At 53.1% G+C, this 24,955-nt stretch overlaps 2 protein-coding genes across 5 annotated transcripts in view; one reads left to right on the forward strand and one right to left on the reverse strand.

Annotated features, from left to right (window-relative positions):
• RTN3 (reticulon 3) overlaps window positions 1–2,980 on the forward strand; it is a 77,004-nt gene extending 74,024 nt beyond the window's left edge. For all 4 annotated transcript variants that reach the window (XM_074401622.1, XM_039470675.2, XM_074401621.1 and 1 more), the window contains one exon: window positions 2,851–2,980. In XM_074401622.1, coding sequence (XP_074257723.1) covers window positions 2,851–2,896 — 46 coding nt within the window. In that variant the 3' untranslated portion in view covers window positions 2,897–2,980. The remainder of the gene's footprint in view (window positions 1–2,850) is intronic.
• Window positions 2,981–3,351: 371 nt separating this feature from the next.
• Window positions 3,352–13,791, reverse strand: ZFTA (zinc finger translocation associated). The gene is made up of 5 exons (XM_039470676.2): window positions 13,026–13,791; window positions 10,345–10,842; window positions 9,442–9,828; window positions 8,620–9,171; window positions 3,352–8,399 (listed from the first exon to the last, which is right to left on the reverse strand). The coding sequence occupies exons 1-5, from the start codon at window positions 13,162–13,164 to the stop codon at window positions 7,945–7,947; spliced, it is 2,031 nt and encodes a 676-aa protein (XP_039326610.2). The 5' UTR covers window positions 13,165–13,791; the 3' UTR covers window positions 3,352–7,944.
• Window positions 13,792–24,955: the final 11,164 nt, after the last annotated feature.

A 24,955-nucleotide genomic window follows, 5' to 3' on the forward strand; every position in this document is an offset into this window, starting at 1 on the left:
GTTTTTTTTTTTTTGAGACGGAGTCTTACTGTCACCCAGGCTGGAATGCAGTGGCGTGATGTCGGCTCACTGCAAACTCTGCCTTCTAGGTTCAAGGGATTCTCCTGGATTCACCTGCCTCTGCCTCCCAAGTAGCTGGGATTACAGGGGTGCACTACCACACCTGACTACTTTTTTAAAATTTATTTTTAGTAGAAACAGGGTTTCACCATATTGGACAAGCTAGTCTCGAACTTCTGATCTCAAGTGATTCACCTACCTCAGCCTCCCAAAGTCCTGGGATTACAGGCGTGAGCCACTCCACCCAGCCTAAAATGTTAATATTTTTCATACTTTCTTCAGATATTCTTTAAGAGGCAAAGAACAGTTTAAAAATGGTTAAATCCCCTTTGTGCCCCTTGAGTTCCTTTCGCACACCATAAAAACATGAATGCTTTTTCCAGCTTTATAAGAGGAAATTGGGAATATACCCAGATAGGTCTAGCTTGATGCCAGGGTCTTCACCTGCTTTTTGCTTTTTTAAAAAGTACACAGGTCGGGCGCGGTGGCTCAAGCCTGTAATCCCAGCACTTTGGGAGGCCGAGGCGGGTGGATCACGAGGTCAAGAGATCGAGACCATCCTGGTCAACATGGTGAAACCCCGTCTCTACTAAAGGTGCAAAAAATTAGCTGGGCATGGTGGCGCGTGCCTGTAATCCCAGCTAGTCAGGAGGCTGAGGCAGGAGAATTGCCTGAACCCAGGAGGCGGAGGTTGCGGTGAGCCAAGATCACGCCATTGCATTCCAGCCTGGGTAACAAGAGTGAAACTCCGTCTCAAAAAAAAAAAAAAAAAAAAAAGTACACATTGGTATTAAAGCCAGATGGACAGTTAGCATAAATATATATATCTAGGCCAAGCGCAGTGGCTCACGCCTGTAATTCCAACAATTTGGGAGGCTGTTGCAAGCCGATCACCTGAGGTCAGGAGTTCGAGACCAGCCTGGCTGACATGGTGAAACCCCATCTCTACTGAAAATACAAAAATTAGCCAGGCATGGAAGCACACGCCTGTAATCAGCCACTCAGGAGACTGAGGCAGGAGAATCACTTGAACCCAGGAGGGGGAGACTGCAGTGAGCTGAGATGATGTCACTGCACTCCAGCCTGGGCAACAAGAGCAATTTTCTTTTTTCTTTTTTTTTTTTTTTTTGAGACGGAGTTTCGCTCTTGTTACCCAGGCTGGAGTGCAATGACGCGATCTCGGCTCACCGCAACCTCTGCCTCCTGGGTTCAGGCAATTCTCCTGCCTCAGCCTCCTGAGTAGCTGGGATTACAGGCACGTGCCACCATGCCCAGCTAATTTTTCTGTATTTTTAGTAGAGACGGGGTTTCACTATGTTGACCAGGATGGTCTTGATCTCTTGACTTCATGATCCACCCGTCTCGGCCTCCCAAAGTGGTGGGATAACAGGCTTGAGCCACCACGCCCGGCCTAAGAGCAATTTTCTGACAGTGGTCTTATAAAAAACAAAAGCAAAACTTCACCTCAAAAAATATAAATAAATATATATACTTATGTATATTTATTTATATATATTATATATAATATGCATATAATATATATGATATATAACATATATATTATGTTATATATATATGATATATATATATATATATATATATATGGAGGCCAACGTGGGCAGATCACGAGATCAGGAGATCGAAGCTATCCTGGCCAACATGATGAAACCCCGTCTCTACTAAAAATACAAAAATAAGCTGCACGTGGCAGCACATGCCTGTAATCCCAGCTCCTCAGGAGCTGAGGCAGGAGAATCACTTGAACCGGGAGGCAGAGGTTGCAGTGAGCTGAGATCACGCCAGTGCACTCCAGCCTGTCAACAGAGCTAAACTGTGTCTCAAAAAATACATATATATGTGTGTGTATATATGTTTATGTTTACATATATATTTATCTGGTTGTTTTACCCCTAATTTGTGAAAGATGATCATAGCTCATCTTTAGATCTGATGTCTTTTTTTTTTTTTTTTTTAGATGGAGTCTTGCTCTTTCACCCAGGCTGGAGTGCAGTACGCTATCTCAGCTCACTGCAACCCTCTGCCCCCTGGGTTCAAGCAATTCTCCTGCCTCACTCAGCCTCCCAGGTAGCTGGGATTACAGTCGCCCACCACCATGCCCAGCTAATTTTTGTATTTTTAGTAGAGTCAGGGTTTCACCATGTTGGCCAGGCGGATCTCAAACTCCTGACCTCAGGTGATCCTCCTGCCCCAGCCTCTCAAAGTGCTGGGAGTACAGGCGTGAGCCACTGTGTCTGGCCAGATCTGATGTCTTAACTGCCAGTGTTAGCTGATTTGTGTCACCTGCTATGGGATGTGGCATTTGTGGAGAGGGTAGCCTTGACATTCACTGAGGGATATGAATGACCATAGTGATGCCTTAATGACTTCAGAACACCTTTGCCAGGATAAAAGGGACCTTTGGCGTCCTGTGAAGGGTAGGAACCATTGCCAGCTTCTACACTTTGAGACAGAGTCTTGCTCAGTGCAGTGGCACGATCTCAGCTCACGTTGTCTCCCGGATTCCAGCAATTCTGCCTCAGCCTCCTGAGTAGCTGGGATTACAGGCGTGCGCCACCACACCCAGCTAATTTTTGTATTTTTTAGTAGAGACAGGGTTTCACCATATTGGTCAGGCTGGTCTCAAACTCCTGACCTCAAGTGATCCACCTGCCTTGGCCTCCCAAAGTGCTAGGATTACTTACAGGTGCAAGTCACTGTTAAAATAAAAACCTAGAGCAAATGCTTACGTGTTCACTTTCTTTCTCTCCCCCACCCCCCTTTTCTCAATAGGATCCAAGCAAAACTCCCTGGAATCGCCAAAAAAAAGGCAGAATAAGCACATGGAAACCAGAAATGCAACAATTACTAAAACACCATTTAATAGTTATAACGTTGTTATTTGTACTATGAAGGAACATACTCAGTGTCAGCTTGAGCCTGCATTCCAAGCTTTTTTTTTTTTAATTTGGTGTTTTATCCCATCCTTTCCCTTTAGCCCTCAGTATCAAGCACAAAAATTGATGGACTAAAAAAAGAACTATCTTAGAACACAGAAGAATAAAGAAAGAATCAAATTCATAGGATAAGTTAATACCTTAATGGTGGTGGAGCTTTTACCTGTAGCTTAAAAGGGGAAAGATTGGAGGTAAAAGAGAAAATGAAAGAACACCTCTGGGTCCTTCTCTCCAGTTTTCAGCACTAGTCTTACTCAGCTGTTCATTATAGTTTTGCCCTTAAGTTAAGAAGTAATAATTAACTTATGAAAAAGTTATCTGGGGATAGGAGTATATCTTTCTTGTTTTTTTTTTTTTTTTTTCCAGCCCTCAAATCTTACCTTCCTGTCCCACAATGTGAGCAGCTACTCCCGATATTCCTTTTCTTTAATAACAACTTGATGAGTAACTTATAGGTGATAATGTTAATTCCTGATTCTGATAATGCCATCTGATAAAAAAGAATAGAAATGGAAAGTGGGACTGGAGAGGGAATCAGGAGTGCTGTGGTGGCCTCCACTCCCTCTGCCACTATCCCCAGGGAAGGAAAGGCTCCGCCATTTGGGAAGGTGGTTTCTATGTCACTGGACACCAGTTCTGAGCGTTAGTTTGAGAACTCATTCCCGAATGTGCTTTCCTCCCTCTCCCCTGCCCACCTCACCTTAAGTTTAATAAATATGGTTGTACTTTTCTTACTATAAGGTAAATGTCTGTAACTGCTGTACACTGCTGTAAACTTGTTAGAGAAAAAAATAACCTGCATGTGGGCTCCTCAGTTATTGAGTTACTGTGATCCTGTCTCATTCTGTGGGGGGAACATTCTCAAGAGGTGAAATACAGAAAGCTGATTCCCATTTGAGGCTAAGTTTTTTCTTCACTTTCAACATGAAAATTCCACAAACTTGAAAGAAAAATCATCTGTGAGTTCCTTCAGGTTCTCACTCATAGTCATGATCATCCAGAGGGAATATGCACTGGTGAGTTTAAAGTAAGGGCTACGATATTTGATGGTCCCAAAGTACTGCAGCTGCAAAAAGCAGTGGAAGGAAATCTTTCTGCGCATTTTGGGAAAATTAGGTATGTGAATGAGTGAAAAGTACCCTTGCCTTACTGTCTTATTAGCCTCTTTTGAGTGTTTTAACTGGTTTCCTGTCCTAGTAGGAAGTCCATCCTTCATCATCATCCTCTGCCCTCCCAGGAAGTCAATGATTGTCTTTTTGGGCTTCCCTCCAAAGGACCTTCTGCAGCGGAAGCACCACATCCAGTTCTTTTCTTTTGTTGCTGCTGTGTTTAGATAATTGAAGAGATCTTTGTGCCACACAGAATTTTTTTTTTTTTTAAAGAAAAACCTATAGATTAAAAATTACTAATGAAACTGTGTACGTGTCTGTGCGTGCAACATAAAAATACAGTAGCACCTAAGGAGCTTGAATCTTGGTTCCTGTAAAATTGCAAATTGATGTGGTATTAATAAAAAAAAAAAAAAAAGCATGACTGTGGCATCATTCTGCTAACTTTATTCTTTATACACAGTTTGGGTAAAGTAAGAACCAAACACTGCTTCCATTCCCCCATCCTCACTCCACTTTGGGGGCTTTAAAAAGTGACTTAATAGTTGTTACTGATAAGGATTCCCAAGACTGCAGAATTTAGTTGTAGAGCATAACTGTGCATTTGATCTCAAAGAAATAAGAGATCCTCTAAGAGGTGATGACCTTATAGAAGAATGAGGAGGGGTCGGGGGTCTGTTATCCCAGTTCAGTCTCCCACCCACCTGGGAGTTTTCCCCACCTATAAATTACATATAGCCACAATGCACTTAAATTGAGTCAAACACCATGGAAAATAGGAACTGAATACATCAGGTCTTAATTGAAAGAACTCGAGTGGTCACCTGTGATTAGCTCTTCTCCTAAAGTAAGGCTGCTGTGACCCTTAAGCTGGCTTTTAAAAATGTACTCAACATACCTCTTAGAAAACTTAGGCTGAAATATTGTTTAAATGACTGATGCAAACAATTTCACAAATACACATACAAATGTTTGAATAATGTCACTAAGTAACATGGTATATAAATATGTATTCAGAGTAACATTTACATATTGCCCATAATAGCAAGCATACCATTAACAAAAAGAAAAAATCATGAAGAAACTTCACCTGTTCACGTCAGAATCTCAAGGCAAGGAGGCATAACGAGGCAAGAGGACCAAGTCACCTCCCGACCTCTAACCTGTGAGGCTGCAACCTCGGTGGAAGCAGGAATCACTGCAGCAGCCCTCCCCCATCACTGGTGCCCAGCACTGCAGCTGCGTCGATATCAATGGAGGGCTCATGAAAACAGACAGCTGAGCCCCAACCAAGTTTCTGATTCAGAAATCCTGGGGTAGGGCCCAAGAATATTTCTAGCAGATTCCTAAGGTGATGATGCTGCCGGTCTCAGGGACACACTTTGAGACTCACTGGTGTGTTTGGAGCTGTCTCAGTAAAGATACTCCTCTGCCCTGGCTTATCTTAACTTTGCAAGTGAGCCTGAATAATTATAAATTGGTTGCCCCAATTTTCCTACTGTTTTTGAGCGGGCAGAGTAAAAAAAAAAAAAAAAAAAAAAAAAAAAAAATGGTGTAATACTCACTCTGGATCCAAAAACATGCATGAAGAAAAGTAAATGGCAGTACGCAGCCTGGTGCCATCCATAAACTCCGTTCTGAAGTTTTTAATACTGTCTCAAAAACCCTGGAGGTTCAAACTGGGAATTCACTTTTCAGTCAACTGACAACCCATTCAGGATCTTCCTGAATCCCTGGTGGCTTCCACAACGAAGAACACAAAGCCCCCTGCCGAAGAGGTCTTAGGCCCGCAGCAGCCGCCCCGCCTGTAGAGTTCTACTGGGGAGGGGAAGGCCCAGCTGACGGCGCCTTCCAGCTGAGGCCGTGCAGAGCTCAGCGTGCTCATCCCAATGTAGTGTACAGGGCTTTGCTACCTTCCGGAGTCAGAGCTCCACTGTGGTGGCCTACAGTGCCCAAAACGTCAATCCTTCAGCAGGCGTGACAAATTTTAATCACTGACCAGCAAATTGGGAAGCAGCGTGGTATCGTGCAAAGAACACTGGGGGTCGGGAGCTAGGATTTTCATTCTAGTTCTTGTCCTGCCCCCTACCTGGCTATGTCATAATCTCGGTTCCTGGGCGCCAATCTACCTATCTGTGAAAGGGAGGAGGGTGGTACTAGTGATCTCCAGGGTCCTTCCCAATTCTGACAGTCTCGAATTATATAAAAATGCTATAAAATCCGTGGTATAAAATCCAACTTCCAAACAGGAAGAGTCAAGGGGACTGGGCCTGAGGCACTTGAACCTTGGGCTCTCGCCTACGGGTCAGGGATGAGGGGCCTACTCTGCCCTCTTGCTTTCCCACCCCGAGGCAGGGGCTGGCCCCCACTGCCAGGACCTCTTCCTCCATACACAACCCTCAAGTCCCACCCACTGGCCTCCCCACCCCGACTTTAGGACCCAGGGAACTGTCTCTGCAGCAGCCTGGCTTTGTGAAGAGCAGACATCGAGGCCCAGATGCTCCCAGGGAGTAACGTCAGCACAGCCAGTTGGGGTCCTCCCGTCCCAGGCTACTCCTTCCTTCAGGTCCTCCCTTCACCACCTCACAGCTTATCTCTGATACACGCATAATAAATAAGACATTTGCACATAGGGGTGACTGGGTCAGCTCTGTCCCCGCCCCTCCCTATTTCATAAAAAAGCATTAAATACAGTTTCAAAATAAAATACAAAGAGCAAAAAAAGGGCCTGATCTCGGGGCCACCGGTTCTCCACAGGAGAATGAATCTACACATCCCTCTCGGACCTGCCTGGGAGATCGCGGGGTCCCCTCCCTGCCCCAGAGGGCCTGGCGTGGCGCTGCTGCGGGGAAAAGAAGCGAGGCCCGGCCCCAGGCCTTGCGGGCTGAGAACGGGCGCCGCATCCACCGCGTACAAAAGGGGATGGGGATGGGGTGGGAAGAGAAGGCTGACTGCCGGGACCTCCTGTGCCCCGGGCTCCCACGGACCTGGTGGCGCCCGACTCTGAGTTTAGGGATAAACGGGGCCCTCGGGGCAAGAGGAGCAAAGGAAAAAAGTGCTAATCCCTTTACAAGATCCGTCTGGGCGGGCGCGGCAGCGACCCGGGAGGAAGGTGGGGCCGCTCGGTTCCTACCGAGCCCGCGGGAGAGGTCGGCGCAGCTGATCCGGCCCAGGCCCCGGGCGCATCGCCCCGCCCTCGGTCCAACAGACCCTCCTAGCTTGGGAAGGCTCCCGAGCCCCGAGGCCCCGCCTCCGGCTGGAAGCCCCAGTCTGCAGCCAGGGCCTCCGTGAGGCCGAGAATCCCAATTAGGGAAGGGCAGCCAGCAGCCCCCGAGCCGGGAGCCGTGCCTGCCGGCGTGCAAGGCTGCAGAGAACTGGGCTCCCTGCCAGGACCAGGGCCAGAGCCGGAACATCCTTCCTGCCCTCCGCGAGGCCCCCCTCCGGCCCTAATACTGACTGATGGCGCCCCCAGTCCCGGCCTGCGGAGGAGTCCCTCGCGGGGTGCGGCCGGAGCGCTCGGCGCTAACACTTGGAGGCCGCTTTGGATTCGCGGAAAACGTGGGCCCTGCACGGGGAGGGCAGGGCTGGGGGCCGAGGGGAAAGTGCGCTTCCCGCAGCGCACCGACTGGCTCGGGAACCCGAGTAGCACCGCGCGGACGCCAGCGACCCCACTAGATGCCCCGTCTCCGCCCGGCCCGGCCAGCGGGGGGCGCGGCCGCGGGGAGCGCTAGCACCCGGCGCGAGGGTCTCCCAGCAGGGGGGCCAGGCGAGCCAGGGCAGGGCGGAGCGGGGCCGACCCGACCCGGGGACCCACCAGGCCGCTATGCCCGACACACAGCGCCAGACTTGAGGTCCGCGCCGCCGTCACGCGGCGCTGGGGCGGGCGGCCCGAAGCCCTCGTGGCCGTAGCAGCGCAGCGCCGCCTCCTCATAGGCCTCCAGGATGGTCTGGCGCTCCTCGGGCGTGAAGTCCATGGAGAAGGGGTGCACCTGCAGGATGTGGCGCTTGATGGTGCTCACCTTGAGAGTGGCCAGCGCGCCCCCGCACACCATGCACACCAGGCCGCGCCGGCTGCCGTCGTAGTCCATCAGGTACTCGCCCCGCCAGCGCGGCTGGTAGTTCCGCCGCTGCTCCCGGCTGCGGGGCGGGGGCGGGGGCGGCGGCGGGGGGGGCGGCGGCGGCAAGGCGAGTTCCCCGGCCTCCTGGCCGTCCTCTTCGTCCTCCTCTTCCTCAGCGGGCCGCTCCAGTGGAGCCCCAGGGGACGGCGGGACGTCACCTAGGGAGGGACAAAGGGCTGCATTGGCGCCGGCAGGGGGCAGGGGGCAGCAGGCCGGGCCCTGCATCTCCTCTCCGGTGCCCCCCAACCCCCGCCTCTGCCCTTCTGCCCCATCCTCCAGTCCCTTCTTCCCCAGCAGCGCCCGACCCTCGCTCCCTGCCTGCCCCGGGCCCTGCCCGTCCGGCACTCCCTCTCCGCCTGCTCTGGCCCCACCGCTCACCCCACGCCTCCTCCTCTGGCTCCTCCTCCTCGTCCCCTCCCCCCTCCTCGGAGGCTGCGGCCGTGCCTGGGGCGGCGGGGCCCCGGGGAGACTCGGGGCGGGGCAGCCCCAGGGCCAGCAGGTGGGCGGCCTTCTCGCTCCACTCCCGGGCGATGAGGGCCTGGAGGGGCCCGCCGAAGCGCGTGGAGCCCGGGTGGCGCCGGCGGATGTGGCGCTCGATGGTGCTCATCTTGAGCGAGGCCAGCGAGCCCCCGCACACCCCGCACACCAGGCCGCGCCGGCCGCCGTCCAGCTCCATGAGGTACTCCAGCCGCCAGCGCTCCTGGGGGTGGCGGCGGTGGGTGCGGCCTCGCGGCGACCGGCCCGGGACCCCCGCCCTCTCGCCCTCGCCCTCCTCCAGCTCCTCCTCCTCTGCGGGCCCGGGCCTCTCAGGGACCCAGCCAGCCTCTTCCTTTACGTCTGGGGGGCTGAGATCCTGAGAGGAGGGGGCTCCAGCAGCGGAGGCCGAGTCCCGGCTCTTTCTGGTCAGGTCCTGGGGGGCGAGGTCATCGCCTGTTGGGGAAGGGGTGAGGGAGAGGGGCTCAGCCTGCTGGCTGGATTGCCCTTGCCCACGCTGAGGGGTCTATCCTGGCTCCTCACCCCGGCCCCAACTAGGGACCCCAGGCTGTGTGTGTCTGGGGGCAGGGCGGGGAGTGTATGTGTGTGGAGAGCCAGCTCCTGGCCTTCCGCCCTCAGCCATAAGTCCCTGCCTCCCAGTTTTGGCCACAGACCCCACTTCAGAGCCCCAATATGAGGGGGTCTCGGCCTGGGATAGCCTCGCACCTGGTGGGGACTGGGTGAGGTCAGAGAGCGCCTCAGGCTGGCCCCCCCAGGCCTGCAGCAGGGCACTGCGCTGGGGGCCGCTGAGCCCCAGGGAGCCGGGGTGCACCTCCAGCACGTGGGCACGGATGTCGTCCAGGTGCAGGCTGGGCAGTGCCCGGCCGCAGGCCATGCACACCAGCCGGTTCCCCCGCGGGTCGTAGTCCATGAGACACTCGGCCCGGAACCAGTTCTGCAGGGACTCCTTCAGCCTCCTCTCCAGGCGCCGGGCCCCCAGCCCCCTGCTGCCCCCGGCCCTCCGGGAGGCTGAGAGGCGCAGACGCCGAGCCCGGGGTGCCACTGGCCCCCCTCGCCGCTGGCGCCGGCAGCCCCCACCAGCTGGGGTTTTGCCTGAAAGGGTTGGAGGGAAGGAACTGAGACGCTGGCCCCACGGGAGCACCCCCACTACCGCCGGGTCTCCCACAAGCCTCTCACTCACTTGGGCCCAGGCCTAACCTTTGCCCTTCTCTTCCTCTCCCCTGAAGTCCTAACTCCACCTCCCCAAACCCTCCGGCGCGCACACACTCCAAGCACCGCCCACACGAGTGGAATCTAGCCGGCCCGGCCTTCACGTCCGCCACACCTTCCCCAGCCAGGCCTCCCCGCTCCAAGCCTTTCCACTGTCACCCCACCTCTCTCCTTGATACTTCAGAAACCACAGAACATCCAAGCTGTCTGGGCGGCGGAGTCCCTCTCACCCCACTGTTCTTCCCCACCTTTGTATAATAAGGGCAATACACAGACCCAAGCCAGAGGAGGAGCAGTGGCTTGCTCCAGAACACCAGCTCCTTGGCGGCACAGCGGCTGCCGCACCGGACCCTCTGGCCTCCCAGACCCCTGCCTCTCCATAACCTGTATTTGCATTACCTGGGCCCTTGGGCGGGCAAGCTGGGACACCGGCCCCCTCCTCCTCCTCTTCTTCCTCCTCCTCCTCCTCCTCCTCAGCCCCCTGGACCCCCAGGCCCTCCGCCTCTCCGCAGGCCCCCAGCCCCAGGTGCGCATCCCAGCTGTTGCTGATGACTTCCTTCTCCCGGGGACTCCAGTGCAAGGAGTAGGGGTGCTTCTGGCGGATGTGGCGCTTGATGGTGCTGAGCTTGAGCGTGGCCAGGGAGCTGCCGCACACCATGCACACCATGCCGTGCCTGGCAGGGTTGAAGTCCATCAGGTACTCCAGCCGCCAGTGGTCGTGGTAGTAGCGCCGGTGGTCACGGCCAGGGATGCGGCTCTTGCCAGGCCTCGAGGCCCGAGCCTCACAGTGGTCTGAATACTTCCTGCCTGAAGATGCTGGTCCCCTGGCCCTGGAGGAGGGCAGGGGGGCACTCCCCCAGGACCCCAAGGCACCCCCTTCCAGCTGAAGATCTTGCCCTGAAGAAGGGGAAAGGGAGACAGTTTTTCAATCTCTTATTTCCAGGGAAAGAAGCGGGGGGCTTCGCTGGTGGGCCGTGAGAAAGGGAGCTGGGGGAGGGGGTGTTCAGGGGCAGGAAAGGGAGGCAACAGCAATAAAAGGGACGTGGGAGAACCGCGGAGCCAACACATTGGCCCTTTACAAAGAGGAACCCTTTAGGAGGAGATCAAGAACAAAAGGACGCAGGTCACTGTGGAGCTAGCTCTGACTTTTTAAAAAATAAGGTGAGAGCCAAGGAACCAGCCAGCTCTGTAAGGTGCCCTTTCTGGGCAAGAGCTGTAGGGAGAAAGCCAGGAGAGCAGCAGGCCAGGGCGGTTACAGCCGGAGCAGAGCAGCAGTGGGGCCAGACAAACAAAGGGGGCATCTGTCTGCAGCCAGGGCTGCACTCGAGACCCACCCGCCCAGGGCCCCCGCCAGGAGGGCCCCACCCACAGATCTTCTCCCTTTTTCCAGTAATGCTTCAAATACAGCCTCCGGGGAGTCCCATTTTGGGGATGGGCTAGGCATTGTCAGTTCCCCAAATCTAGGCTCCCACATGGGAGGGATCCCCAAGACAAAGCTGCCAACATCTCCGGGAAAAGGAGTTTCTGAGACCAAAACTTCTCCAGATTCTGGAGGAGCCGATGACCCTGAAAAGGGACAGCAGGAGGACCACCAGAGTGGCGACTGATGGCGGCAGGGAGTGGCCCCGTCCACTGACGCCCATTAAGTCTGTCTGGGGCTTTATTTGTTGCTCTGGCAGAGAGCCGACCACTGCCCAGCAGTCAGAAGGGCGGGCACTGGAGAGGCCCCACTAACCCAATGGCATGCCCTGTGCCAGACACCCACCCAGGGCAGTCCCTACCCTCCCTACAGCTCCCATCCCTCTTGATTTAGAAAATGGTCTCCTGGGTGCACAGACAGGTTCTGGTCATTCTCCCAGTGGAGAATCACAGGCTTGGAAAAACAAAAGACAGGATCCGAAAGGGGTCCTGTCACCCCTGTGGGACGTTTTTTGTTTTAGTTTTTATTGAAGTAGATCCGTAGAATCTACTGGCTTCGGAGTCATAGGCCTGGGTTCAAGTCCTGGCTTCCCTGGTAACTTGCTCTGTGACCTTTGATAGGTCATGTCCGCCCTCTGGGCCTGAGCTTCTTTGTCTGCAAAGACACTGGCTAGCTGGCTGGTCTCTAAGCATCCTTCCAGCGCTGGATCCAAGCTAGTCTAAGGTGGATTGGCCCTTTAAGAGCCGAAAAAGGAGGAGGAGCTGAGGTTCTTTAAAAACAAAAGGGGATGGGGAGTTTCTGGGAGGGGAGAGACTGGGAGGAAAGCCCGGAGATTCGGGCAGTCTCCGGGCCTGGAGGAAACCTTCAAGGGTCTTAAGGCGTTGACCCTGCGGCCGGGAGATAAGTTAACAGTGTCCTCTGAGAACGAAAGAGGAGGACTGGCTGGTTCCGCTGCAGCTGACAAATTAGGGCAAAAAAAAAAAAAAAAAAATTCTGAAAAGCAGGGAAGAGAGAATGCACGGGCAGGAGGGGTGTACGCCTTTGTGGGCGAACCCATCCCTTTAAAAACGGCCCGCGGTGGGAAAAGGTGCTATGAGCCCCCAGGGCGCAAGCGATGCACTTTCCTAGGGAGAACGTGGGAAAAAAGAGAAAGGGTGCCTGTTTCTCACAAGGCCACGAGACCAGAGGAGCAGCCGATTTAAAACAGCGGAGTTCGGAGCTGAGCTCAGCTTCGCTGGGGAAAAGCCCCCGAAGGGGACCTAGGGCCTGAAAGGACTTTAAAGAGACAGCTGGATAAGGGAGACCACCTGGGGAGTCTGAAAGAGAAAGGGGCGGGGGCAGCAAGTCCACCAGCCTCGCTCCGTGGTGCCTCGCCCCCTAGGGCCCCTCGGACCTGGCCCCCAAGGCGGGCCGCTGCGGGCGGCCGCGGGGCCCTTTAAGGGGGAGGCGAGCCGCGGGAGCCCAGCGGGCCGACCCCGGGAGCTGGGCGGGGGGGCTCCCCCGCTGGCCCTGCAGCCGCGCTCCGCGCCCACCAGGTGGCGCCCCCGGCCGGCCTGCCCGCGTCCCCCGCTTTGTTCGGCGGCGAAGAGGGGCCCCGAGCCGCAGCCCTCCCCTCCCCCACGCCGGGGCCCCCGCCCGGGCCGCCGGCCCCAGCTCTTACCGCCTTCGTCCTCCTCCGGCTCCGCGCCGCCGCTCACTCCGGCGGGCGGCAGCCGTCGGCCCCGTGCCGAGGCCACTGCTGGCCCGGGGCCGCCCCTGCCGCCGCTGCTCCGGCTCCGGTGGTCCCCGCCGGGCTCCATGCGCTGCGCTGAGGAGCGGGGCCCCGGGGCGGCGGGGCGCGGGGCCGCGGGGCCGGCGGCAGCCCGCGCGGAGCGCTCGGTGCACGGGGCCCCGGGGCGCGGGGCGCATGCACGGGGCGGCCGGCCGCACGGACGGCAGGCTGCTTGCTCGGCGGCGCGGGCTGGACCGGGGTGGGGATTCCTGTCTGGGGCCCCTGGGGCTCCTTTAAGGGCTCCTGGGTAAATTTAAAGGGGCCGCGCGCTATTTCCTCCTGGCAGCTCGCGGGGGGCTGGGGGGAAAGGCGGGAGGCCACGAGCCCAGCCGAGGCTCAGCAGCCGGCGCCCGCTCCGGACGCTAGGAGCACGGACCTCGCCGCCCCCGCGGGCCCGCACAGCCGCCTCCGGGGCTCCGGTCCCGGCTCCCGAAGGGTCACCGAGGTGGCGAGGGGCGCCCGCGTCCGCTGCGACGCGCTTCCACCCGGGCTCGGCTCGCGGCCACCGCCCCCTCGGGGCATCTCAGCGCCGGGACCGCCCGCGGGGGAGGCCGGGGTCCTTGCCGGGGGCTGCCTCCCGCCGCGCAAGCGGGTCGCGAGCTCGGTGCGGGCCCCGGAGCGGTCGCGACTGGCAGGGGCCCCAGATGGCTGCGGCCCCGCCGAGAGGGTGGAGCCGTGGGGGCGGCCGCGCCCCCTCCCGCGGGAGCCGCCCGGGAGCGCTGGGAACTCGGGCGTCTCATGGGAGGGGCGGACAGGCAAGCTCCCCCGAGCCGGCCCGGGGTGGGGGCGGCGGCCGCGGCGACTGGGGCCGGGGAGAGGGGCGCACGGCAGACCGCGGAGAGCCGGCGGCGCCGGGGCCCGACCCTGCGGGGCTGAGGTGGCCCCAGGATGGAAGCCGGGAGGAGAGGGCGTGCGCGGCGGTGACTCAGGATCCTGTCCCCGCAGGCCTGGGGGTGCCTGACGAGGCCCTTGACGCAGCCCCACACTCCCCGCCCGGCCCTGGGAAGCAAAGAATGCTGGCCCCGGGCGGGGTGTCGGGTACCTGGGGATGTGGGTTACCACGGCTGGTAAGCGCTGGGCGGACCCTGGCTGCGGGTCCCAGGGCGCCCCCCTGGCCCCCAGCTCTCGGGAAGCGGAGCGCAGGGACCGGGAGAGGCAGCCGGGGCGCAGCAGCCTGGGGTCCTCCTGCGAGGACAAGCGGGAGGAGCAGGTGCTCGTTTTGCCTGAGGTTGGGCGCCCACAACAAAGGCGATTCCTGGAGATCCAAATTACAGGGTGCGGGAGGCCTGCAGGGTCTTCTAGTCTGGAAGCGGGTTTTGTTCCCTTCACCGGGGAAGTACCCAGCGGCCGCCGATGGCAGTTGGTCCGCTCCTCACCACCTACTGTGTGACCGCATGCTTTCAGACGCTGGACACACAGCAGTGCACAAGACTGGCAGGACTGATCCTGCCTGTGACTCCTTTTCAGAGACACCCACAGCCTCTGTAAAGGAAACCGCTCCAGCCTTTCGGGAGCCATGGGAATTAAATCACTTGGAACACAGGAAACCTGTCCCCGAAGTGTTTGTGACGAGGAACTAAGATTTCTTAAGTGCCGCGGAGATGTCCCATGTCTTTCTCAGCCCCCATGATGACGTGCACGAGACTCCACCTTGGGTAAACTGAGTCTCCTTTTCTCATTTCTGCTGTCTTCGCGGCAGCCCTGCGCTGGGTGCTGAAGACGGGGGTTGCACTTCTCACCCACTTGGAGGCAGAGGCCCTGATGCTGATGGGTGCCACGCAGGGCCGAGAGATGGGGGATTCCTTCATTCATGATATCCCTCACATGTGCCAGGCCCGGAAACGCAAAGGGACAATGAGACAGAGACCTGGGCTTCACGCGCTTCTAAGTAGTATGGTTTGAAAAGAAAAGAAAGGGAAAAAAGCTAACAGAGCCTAATGTCCTGTAATGAAAGAATCCTGTTCTGGGGCCAGGGTCCTTGTGCTTTATTCTAGTTTAGTTGCTCAGTACACAGAGAACCAATGCGGAGGCCCAGCCCCTGTGTCACTCTGGCTTCTGTCCTTCCAGCACTCTGTGTATAAAGAGGGTAATGTTATTACCAAAATCAAGGTATCAAAGCCACCCGGAGCCATTTTCAACAACCTCCCACCCACATTCTGCAGGACCTCTGGAACGGCTGCAAGCTCCGCGATTCTGAAAGTTTCTCACTCACTACTTGATCCCGCAGCAGCCCCGTGAAGCTGGAACTTTGTCGTCGGGATGAAGAAATGGGGATGCAGAGAGTCAAGAGCTTTGCCCAAGGCCATTCATTTATTACGCACTTCTTTTCTTGTTCAGAAAGCAGTCTGTTGAGAACCGGGCTGGGGGTGCAGAGACTTAAAAATAACATAATGCAGTGGCGGGGGGACCCCCAACCCCACTGGGGGAAAGGAAACCAATGGCAGTCAGTCAGGGCCACATGCCAACTTTCTCAGGCCTTAGGTGCTTTTGTCTTCATGGGGTGTCTTCCTCTATTTAAAAAATTAAAATTTAATTCAGTAGATTTTCATGGACACCATGCATTTTTTTTAATGTAAGAAAAAACACGCCTTCTTTGACTCTTAAATTTTTTAATCTAATTTTAAAATAAAACATTTTCATGAGCCCCTATAAGTACCTTGCACTCTAGGCACCAGTGCCTCCGGTGCCCTGGGTCCCCAGCACTGATTGCAGTAGAGGGTGATAAGAACCAAGGCAGAGGGAAGCTCAGGGAGAGTCACCGAACCTGGAAAGACTTCCGAGGGAGGGCATTGTTTAAACCAAGACTCCAAAGACCAGGAGGTATTGCCAGGAGGAGAAAGGAAATAAAGCTTTCCTGGCAGGGGCTGGGGAAACTCTGGGTGAAGGAGGGTTTCAGGTGGGAGAGGCAGAAGAGGAAATAGAAATTAGCAGGCACTAAAGCTTTAGGTACCACATGGAGAGTCTGAGTTTGTTCTGAAGGCACTGGGAATGCTCAGAATTGTGGACAATTATGGAGGCAGCTGGGAGAACCCTGAGAGGGACAGCAACAAAGACCCAGGTCAAGGCAGCAGCCCCAGGGCCGATGGAGAGGAGGCAAAAGATTTGAGCAGAGCCACAGCACATCATGGTGTAAACTTCACTGCACAGAGTAGGAAGGGAAGGAGAAGGCGGTAGCAACTGGAGGATGAATAGCAGCAGACCCAGGAAAAAGGATACTTCTCACCGAGGGGCTATTTCTTAGCTAAGTGACATACCTAAAAGTTGCTTATACCAGGCCGGGCATGGTGGCTCACGCCTGTAATCCCAACACTTTGGGAGGCTGAGGTGGGTAGATCATGAGGTCAGGAGTTCAAGAGCAGCCTAGCCAAGATGGTGAAACCCCGTCTCTACTAAAAATACAAAAATTAGCTGGGCAAGGTGGCGGGCGCCTGTAATCCCAGCTGAGCCAAAGAATTGCTTGAACCCGGGAGGCGCAGAGGTTGCAGTGAGCCGAGATCGCGCCATCGCTCCACTGCATTCCAACTTGGGCAACAGAGCAAGACTCCATCTCAAAAAAAATGAAGTTGCTTATGCCTGGGGCAGGTTTGGGGAGCGCTGAGCAGTAGCAGTGGTTCTAGCTTGAGCCATATTAAGAAGATAGAATTACAGGAGGTGGTGCCTGCTTGAAAGTGATGATCCAAGAAAGGCCCTGCCAACTCCCAAGTATCCGGATTGAGAGAACGGGGATATAAAAAGAAAATCGATTTGGAAGTAGAAAATGAGGTCACAGGCCAGGCGAGGTGGCTCACACCTGGAATCCTAGCATTTTGGGAGGCTGAGGTGGGTGGATCACCTAAGTCAGGAGTTCAAGATCAGCCTGACCAACACAGTAAAATCCCATCTCTAACTAAAAACAGAAAAATTAGCTGAGCATGGTGGCACGGGCCTGTAGTTCCAGCTACTCAGGAGGTGGAGGCAGGAGAATCGCTTGAACCCGGGAGGTGGAGGTTGCAGTGAGCCAAGATCGAGCCATTGTACTCCAGCCTGGGTGACAAGAGTGAAACCCCATCTCAAAAAAATAAAAGAAAATGAGGTCACAACCTGGGAACTTTGGAGCCCACTTCAAACCCAGAACTCCCGACTTTTACACCTTATCTCTTCCATTCTCTACCTCAGATTCCCCTTAGTTCCCTGTCTGGTGTCTCTGGCCAGCCCTAGGACTTCCTGAGGTTGTCGGTCCCAGCATACAAGGGCCAGAGTCCCCCAGGGGGGCAGCCTCCTCCTAGTGCTTCAGTGGCTCCTTAGGCAGTCCCATTAAAGGAAGGGTCGCTGACAACACAAATGGAGGAACTGTGAATTGTGCTCCCCAAGGAAGGTTTTTGTTGTTGTTCGTTTTTCTGTCGCCCAGGCTGGAGTGCAGTGGCATGATCTTATGTCACTGCAATCTCCACCTCCGATTTTCAAGCGATTCTCCTGCCTCAGTGTTTTGAGCAGCTAGGATTATAGGCAAGTGCCACCACACCTGCCTAATTTTTGTATTTTTAGTAAAGACAGGGTTTCACCTTATTGGCCAGGATGGTCTCGATCTCTTGACCTTATGATCTGCTGGCCGCGGCCTCCCAAAGTGCTGGGATTACAGGCATCAGCCACCATGCTCAGCCCCAAAGGAAGGTTTTTAAGGAAGTAAATACATTTATCTCCCTAGACCCAAATTTGTGACAAATTCTGTATTCTACTTTTCAGGATGTCTCAGAACATCCTGAAAATGAAATGCTGTTTCTAAAAGTAGCCCTTCAACATTCTCCAGAGAGCAGACCCAAACTTTTTCAAAGAACTAAGATCAGTCATATAGGCTATAATGTTAAAGGGGCTTTCTATGTAGACTGTAAGTTAAATCATCCCTTGTAAAATCCCAAAAGAATTTCACACCTAAAGGTTATATCCAGGTCTAAGCCAAAACATTGAGCTTTAAATGTATATGCGTTGGGGGGAGAAAGTATGGAATTTAATTTAAATTTCTTTTTTTTTTTTTTTTTTTTTTTGAGACGGAGTTTCGCTCTTGTTACCCAGGCTGGAGTGCAATGGCGCGATCTTGGCTCACCGCAACCTCCGCCTCCTGGGTTCAGGCAATTCTCCTGCCTCAGCCTCCTGAGTAGCTGGGATTACAGGCACATGCCACTATGCCCAGCTGATTTTTTGTATTTTTAGTAGAGACGGGGTTTCACCATGTTGACCAGGATGGTCTCAATCTCTTGACCTCGTGATCCACCTGTCTCGGCCTCCCAAAGTGCTGGGATTACAGGCGTGAGCCACCGTGCCCGGCGGGAATTTAATTTAATTATTATTATTATTTATTTATTTTTTTTTTTTTTTTTTTGAGACAGAGTTTCGCTCTTGTTACCCAGGCTGGAGTGCAATGGCACGATCTCGGCTCACCGCAACCTCCGCCTCCTGGGTTCAGGCAATTCTCCTGCCTCAGCCTCCCGAGTAGCTGGGATTACAGGCACGGGCCACCATGCCCAGCTAATTTTTTGTATTTTTAGTAGAGACGGGGTTTCACTATGTCGACCGGGTCTCGATCTCTCGACCTCGTGATCCACCCGCCTCGGCCTCCCAAAGTGCTAGGATTACAGGCTTGAGCCACCGCGCCCGGCCGATTATTATTATTATTATTATTATTATTTTTTTTTTGAGATGGAGTTTCGTTCTTGTTGCCTAGGCTGAAGTGTAATGGTGCAATCTTGGCTCCCTGCAAACTCCGCCTCCTAGGTTCAAGGGATTCTCCTGCCTCAGCCTCCTGAGTAGCTGGTATTATGGGTGCCCACTACCACACCTAGCTAATTATTGTATATATATATATATATATATATATTTTTTTTTTTTTTTTTTTGAGACGGAGTTTCGCTCTTGTTACCCAGGCTGGAGTGCAATGGCGCGATCTCGGCTCACCACAACCTCCGCCTCCTGGGTTCAGGCAATTCTCCTGCCTCAGCCTCCTGATTAGCTGGAATTACAGGCACGTGCCACCATGCCCAGCTAATTTTTTTTTTTTTTTTTTTTTTTTTTTTTTTTTTGAGACAGAGTTTCGCTCTCAGGCTGGAGTGCAATGGCGCGATCTCGGCTCACCGCAACCTCCGCCTCCTGGGTTCAGGCAATTCTCCTGCCTCAGCCTCCTGAGTAGCTGGGATTACAGGCACGCGCCACCATGCCCAGCTAATTTTTTGTATTTTTAGTAGAGACGGGGTTTCACCATGTTGACCAGGATGGTCTCGATCTCTTGACCTCGTGATCCACCCGCCTCGGCCTCCCAAAGTGCTGGGATTACAGGCTTGAGCCACCGCGCCCGGCAATTATTGTATATTTAATAGAGATGGAGTTTCACCACTTTGGCCAGGCTGGTCTTGAACTCCTGACCTCAAGTGATCCACCCACCTCGGCCTCCCAAAGTGCTGGGATTACAGGCGTGAGCCACCGCGCCCGGCCCAGGTGTGGACTTTTTTTTTTTTTTTTTTTTTGAGACGGAGTTTCGCTCTTGTTACCCAGGCTGGAGTGCAATGGCGCGATCTCGGCTCACCGCAACCTCCGTCTCCTGGGTTCAGGCAATTCTCCTGCCTCAGCCTCCTGAGCAGCTGGGATTACAGGCACGCGCCACCATGCCTAGCTAGTTTTTTGTATTTTTAGTAGAGACGGGGTTTCACCATGTTGACCAGGATGGTCTCGATCTCTCGACCTCGTGATCCACCCGCCTCGGCCTCCCAAAGTGCTGGGATTACAGGCGTGAGCCACCGCGCCCGGCCCAGGTGTGGACTTTTAACCCCAGAAACTTAAATTTGAAAATAAGGCAGCCAATAAAGCTTTAGTTTCGGGAAAAGAGAAAACTGGCAGTGTCTCCAGTGTCCTTAGTCAAGTGTCCAGTACAGGTGACTAGGATGTGATATTCCAAGATGGCCAGTTACAGATGAGAAAGGAAGCAACGTGTCCAAATCACAGCTAGCAACTGCTGAAGAGCAGACTTAACCCGGAGCCTGTCTCCAAATCCCTGACACTTCAAAACAGTTTTAAAAATTATGAGTAATTTCAAACATACGTTTAAAAATACATTATATAGCCAGGCACGGTGGCTCACGCCTGTAATCCCAGCACTTTGGGAGGCCGAGGCGGGTGGATCACGAGGTCAAGAGATCAAGACCATCCTGGTCAACATGGTGAAACCCCGTCTCTACTAAAAATACAAAAAATTAGCTGGGCGTGGTGGTGCGTGCCTGTAGTCCCAGCTACTCAGGAGGCTGAGGCAGGAGAATTGCCTGAACCCAGGAGGCGGAGGTTGCGGTGAGCCGAGATCGCGCCATTGCACTCCAGCCTGGGTAACAAGAGTGAAACTCCATCTCAAAAAAAAAAAAAAAAAAAAAAACACGAGTCATCGATTTATATTTATTTATTTTTTTATTTTTATTTTTTTGAGACAGACTCTTGCTCTGTCATCCAGGCTGGAGTGCAGTGGTGCCATCTTGGCTCACTGCAACCTCTGCCTCCAGAATTTAAGCAATTCTTCCCCTCAGCCTCCGAGTAGCTGGGATTATAGGCGCATGCCACTATGCCTGGCTAATTTTTCATATTTTTAGTAGAGATGGATTTCCACCATCTTGGCCAGGCTGGTCTTGAACTCCTGACCTCGTGATCTAGCCTCCTTGGCCTCCCAAAGTGCTGGGATTACAGGTGTGAGCCACCGTAACTGGCCTGGCTTATATTGCTTCTGGATATGTGGGCAGTTAAAGAGTCAGAACCTGGATGGCAATGATAAGGAGCAGCTTCAGGAAGGTTTAACTTGGGGAAGGAGGGAGGAGACCGGACCATGATGGCATGTGGAGGAGAGCTTGTATTGTCTCTGTGATATTTTATTTCTTTTTTTTTTTTTTTTTTTTTGAGACAGAGTTTTGCTCTTGTTACCCAGGCTGGAGTGCAATGGCGCGATCTTGGCTCACCGCAACCTCCGCCTCCTGGGTTCAGGCAATTCTCCTGCCTCAGCCTCCTGAGCAGCTGGGATTACAGGCACGCGCAACCATGCCCAGCTAATTTTTAGTATTTTTAGTAGAGACGGGGTTTCACCATGTTGACCAGGATGGTCTCGATCTCTTGACCTCGTGATCCACCTGCCTCGGACTCCCAAAGTGCTGGGGTTACAGGCTTGAGCCACCGCGCCCGGCCTCACAGTCTATTCTTAAGCAAGTTCATTTATTCATTCATTCTTTTCTCCAGCTCTTGCTTACTGAACACCTATTGTAGATATTGCCCAAGGTCAACTCACAGGTTCTAGTTCTCCCACTCTGATTTCCGATTCCTCCTTCCCCCGGAAGAGCTTCTCTGTCTGATGAAGCATTTTTTCTTTTTTAAAAAAATTTTTCTTGTTTTCTTTCTTTTGAGACAGGGTCTTCTCTGTCACCCAGGCTGCAGTAGAGTGGCACAATCATGGCTCATTATAGCCTCAACCTCCTGGACTAAATGATCCTCATCCCTCTGCCTCCTTAGTAGCTGGGGAATACAGGCACACACCACCATGCCCAGCTGATGTTTGTCTTTTTGTAGACAGGAGGTTTCACCATGTTGTCCATGCTGGTCTCAAACTTCTGAGCTCAGGTGATCCTCCCACCTCGACCACCCAAATTTCTGGGATTATAAGCATGAGCCACTGTGCCTGGCTTCTTTCTTTTTTAAATTGTGATAAGAACACTTAAAGTGAGATCTGTCCTCTAAACAAGCTTTTACATGTATAGCGCACTATTGTTGACCATAGGCACAGCGTTCTACAGCAGATCTCTAGAGGCTGTTCAACTTGTTTAACTAAAACTTGATGCTCATTGGCTGGGCACAGTCGCTCATGCACATAATCCCAGTGCTTTGGGAGGCTGAGGCGGATGGATTACCTGAGGTCAGGAGTTTGACACCAGCCTGGCCAACGTGGTGAAACCCCATCTTTACTAAAAATACAAAAATTAGTTGGGCGTGGTAGCCGGCACCTGTAATACCAGCTACTCGGGAGGCTGAGGCAGGAGAATGGCTGGAACCTGAGAGGCAGAGGCTGCAGTGAGCCGAGATCGTACCATTAGACTCCAGCCTGGGTGATGGAGCAAGACTCCATCAAAAATAAAAAAAAAAACAGGATAGCCTTCTTGGCCCTTCCTGTTGGTGCCAATAGAAGGATAATTCTTAGGGTCAAGGCACAAGTAGCCTGAGTTCCTCCTGCCATCACAGAAAACCACAGATGCATTGGAAGGTACTCCTCAGAGTGAACCTTGGATGCTGGCTGCTGCTGGCTCCCCAACTCCTGGTTTGGGGGACATCTCTAAGATGGCCCCAATATCCTAATGTCCCCAACCCACTAAAGAGGGACAGTCCCATCGTGATCCAACTCTGTGATGAGACCATGAGCAGAGATGAAGAACAACTGACCAACAAGGCCTTCATTCCTGTTCCTCTTTATCAAAAAAAAATTCTTTTAATTAAAAAAAAAACAACGTAGAGACAGAGCCTCTCTACATTGTCTAAGCTGGTCTCGAACTCCTGGACTCAAGTGATTCTCCAGCTTCGGCCTCTGATATGGTTTGGCTGATCCCCACCCAAATCTCTCCTTGAATCGTAATAATCCCCACATGTCAATCATGGGGGCAGTTTCCCCCATACTGTTCTCATGAAAGTGAGTAAGTCTCACGAGATCTGATGGTTTTGTATATGGGAGTTCCCCTGCATAAGCTCTCTTGTCTGCCACCATGTAAGATGTGACTTTGCTCCTCATTTGCCTTCTGCCATGATTGTGAGGCCTCCCTAGCCATGTGGAACTGCAAGTCAATTCAACTTCTTTTCTTTATAAATTACCCAGTACTGGGTATGTCTTTTATTAGCAGCATGAGAACAGACTAATACAGCCTCCCAAAGTGTTGGGACCACAGGTATGAGCCACCACAAACCAGCCTGTCCCCTTTCCATAACCTCAGAGTATTCCAGTGGCTGCTTACTGTTCTATTCAGGGAACTGACAATGTAAGATATGGTTAATCATCCATCTGATTGGCAAAGATCTAAAAGTTTGAAAGTTTGATATGATCAGGGAAGGTATGGGGATAGGGGAACACACGGCTGGGAATACGTTTAGTAGGGCCACAGTAGAAGGCAATTTGGCCAATTCTACTTAAATCTGAAAATGCACATACTAATGAATGCATTATGATATCCTGGATTGATCTTGGAACAGAAAAGAACATTAGTGAAAAGACTAGTGTTATGAAAATAAATTGTGTCCCAGAAAATTCATATGTTGAAGCCCTATCTTCCAATGCAACTGTATTTAGAGATAGGGCATTCATGGAAGTAATTAAAGTTAAATGAGATCATAAAAATGGGGCCTAAACAGGCACAGTGGCTCACACCTGTAATCCCAGCACTTTGGGAGGCTGAGGCCAGCAGATCACCTGAGGTCAGGAGTTTGAGACCAGCCTGGCCAACGTGGCAAAACCCTGTCTCTACTAAAAATACAAAAAAAAGGCTGGGCGCGGTGGCTCATGCCTATAATCACTGCACTTTGGGAGGCCGAGGCGGGTGGATCACGAGGTCAAGAGATCAAGACCATCCTGATCAACATGGTGAAACCCCATGTCTACTAAAAATACAAAAATTAGCTGGGCATGGTGGCGTGCGCCTGTAGTCCCAGCTACTCGGGAGGCTGAGGCTGGAGAATTGCTTGAACCCAGGAGGCGGAGGTTGCGGTGAGCCAAGATCGTGCCACTGCACTCCAGCATGGGTAACAAGAGTAAAACTCCATCTCAAAAAAAAAAATACAAAAAAAAAGCAGAATGTGGTGGTGGGTGCCTGTAATCGCTACTCTGAAGGCTGAGGCAGGAGAATCACTTGAACCCAGGAGGTGGAGGTTGTAGTGAGCTGAGATCCTGCCACTGCACTCCAGCCTGGGTGACAGAGCAAGACTCTGCCCCCCCCCAAAAAAAAAGTACAGCTCTAATCTAACAGGATTTGTGTCCTTACAAGAATGAGAAGAGACAATAGAGATCTCTCTCCTCTGGCACAGAAGAAAAGCCATGTGAGGATATAGCCAGAACGTGGCCATCTGCAGGTCACCAAGGAAGGCCATACCAGAAATAAACCCTACTGGCACCTTGATCTTAGACTTCCAGCTTCCAAAATGCATTTTGGATACATGTGAGAAAATGTACATGTGAGAAATAGGCATGTATGTTTGTATATGTACAAAATACATATGAGAAAATACATTTCTGTTGTTTAAGCCACCCAGTCTGTGGTATTCTGTTTTAGCAGCCTGAGAAGACTGATCCAGCCAGTGGAATCCAAAGTCTGGGATGCTGCTAATACAGGTTGAGTATCCCTTATATGAAATGCCTGGGACCAGAGTGCTTTGGATTTCAGATTTTTTTTAGATTTTGGCACAATTATATATACCTAATAAGATGTCTTGAGGATGGAACCCACTGAAGTCTAAACATGAAATTCATCTAAAGCCAGGTGCAGTGGCTCACGCCTGTAATGCCAGCAGTTTGAGAGGCCAAGGCAGGAGGATCACCTGAGGGCAAGAGTTAGAGACCAGCGTGGCCAACAAGGCAAAACCCCGTCTCTATTAAAAATACAAAAATTAGCTAGGTGTGGTGGTACACACCTGTGATCCCAGCCACTCGGGAGGCTGAGGCAGGAGAATCACTTGAACCTGAGAGGCAGACGTTGCCATGAGCCAAGATCATGTCACTACACTCTAGCCTGGGCAACAGAGCAGGACTCCGTCTCAAAAAAGAAAAAAAAAATCAATGTTTCATATACACCTTA

The sequence above is a fragment of the Saimiri boliviensis genome, chromosome 6 (genome assembly GCF_048565385.1).
Source record: "Saimiri boliviensis isolate mSaiBol1 chromosome 6, mSaiBol1.pri, whole genome shotgun sequence".
In the NCBI taxonomy this organism is placed as follows: domain Eukaryota; kingdom Metazoa; phylum Chordata; class Mammalia; order Primates; family Cebidae; genus Saimiri; species Saimiri boliviensis.

What these genes read in the sequence shown, in the direction of transcription:
- ZFTA (XM_039470676.2), bottom strand. Translation starts at nt 13,164, where the DNA reads ATGGAGCCCGGCGGGGACCACCGGAGCCGGAGCAGCGGCGGCAGGGGC. An exon ending in GCCGGAGGAGGACGAAGGCG is followed by an intron (nt 10,843 to 13,025) that starts GTAAGAGCTGGG and finishes CCCCTTCTTCAG; the next exon opens with GGCAAGATCTTCAGCTGGAA. An exon ending in GCCAGAGGAGGAGGCGTGGG is followed by an intron (nt 8,400 to 8,619) that starts GTGAGCGGTGGG and finishes GTCCCTCCCTAG; the next exon opens with GTGACGTCCCGCCGTCCCCT.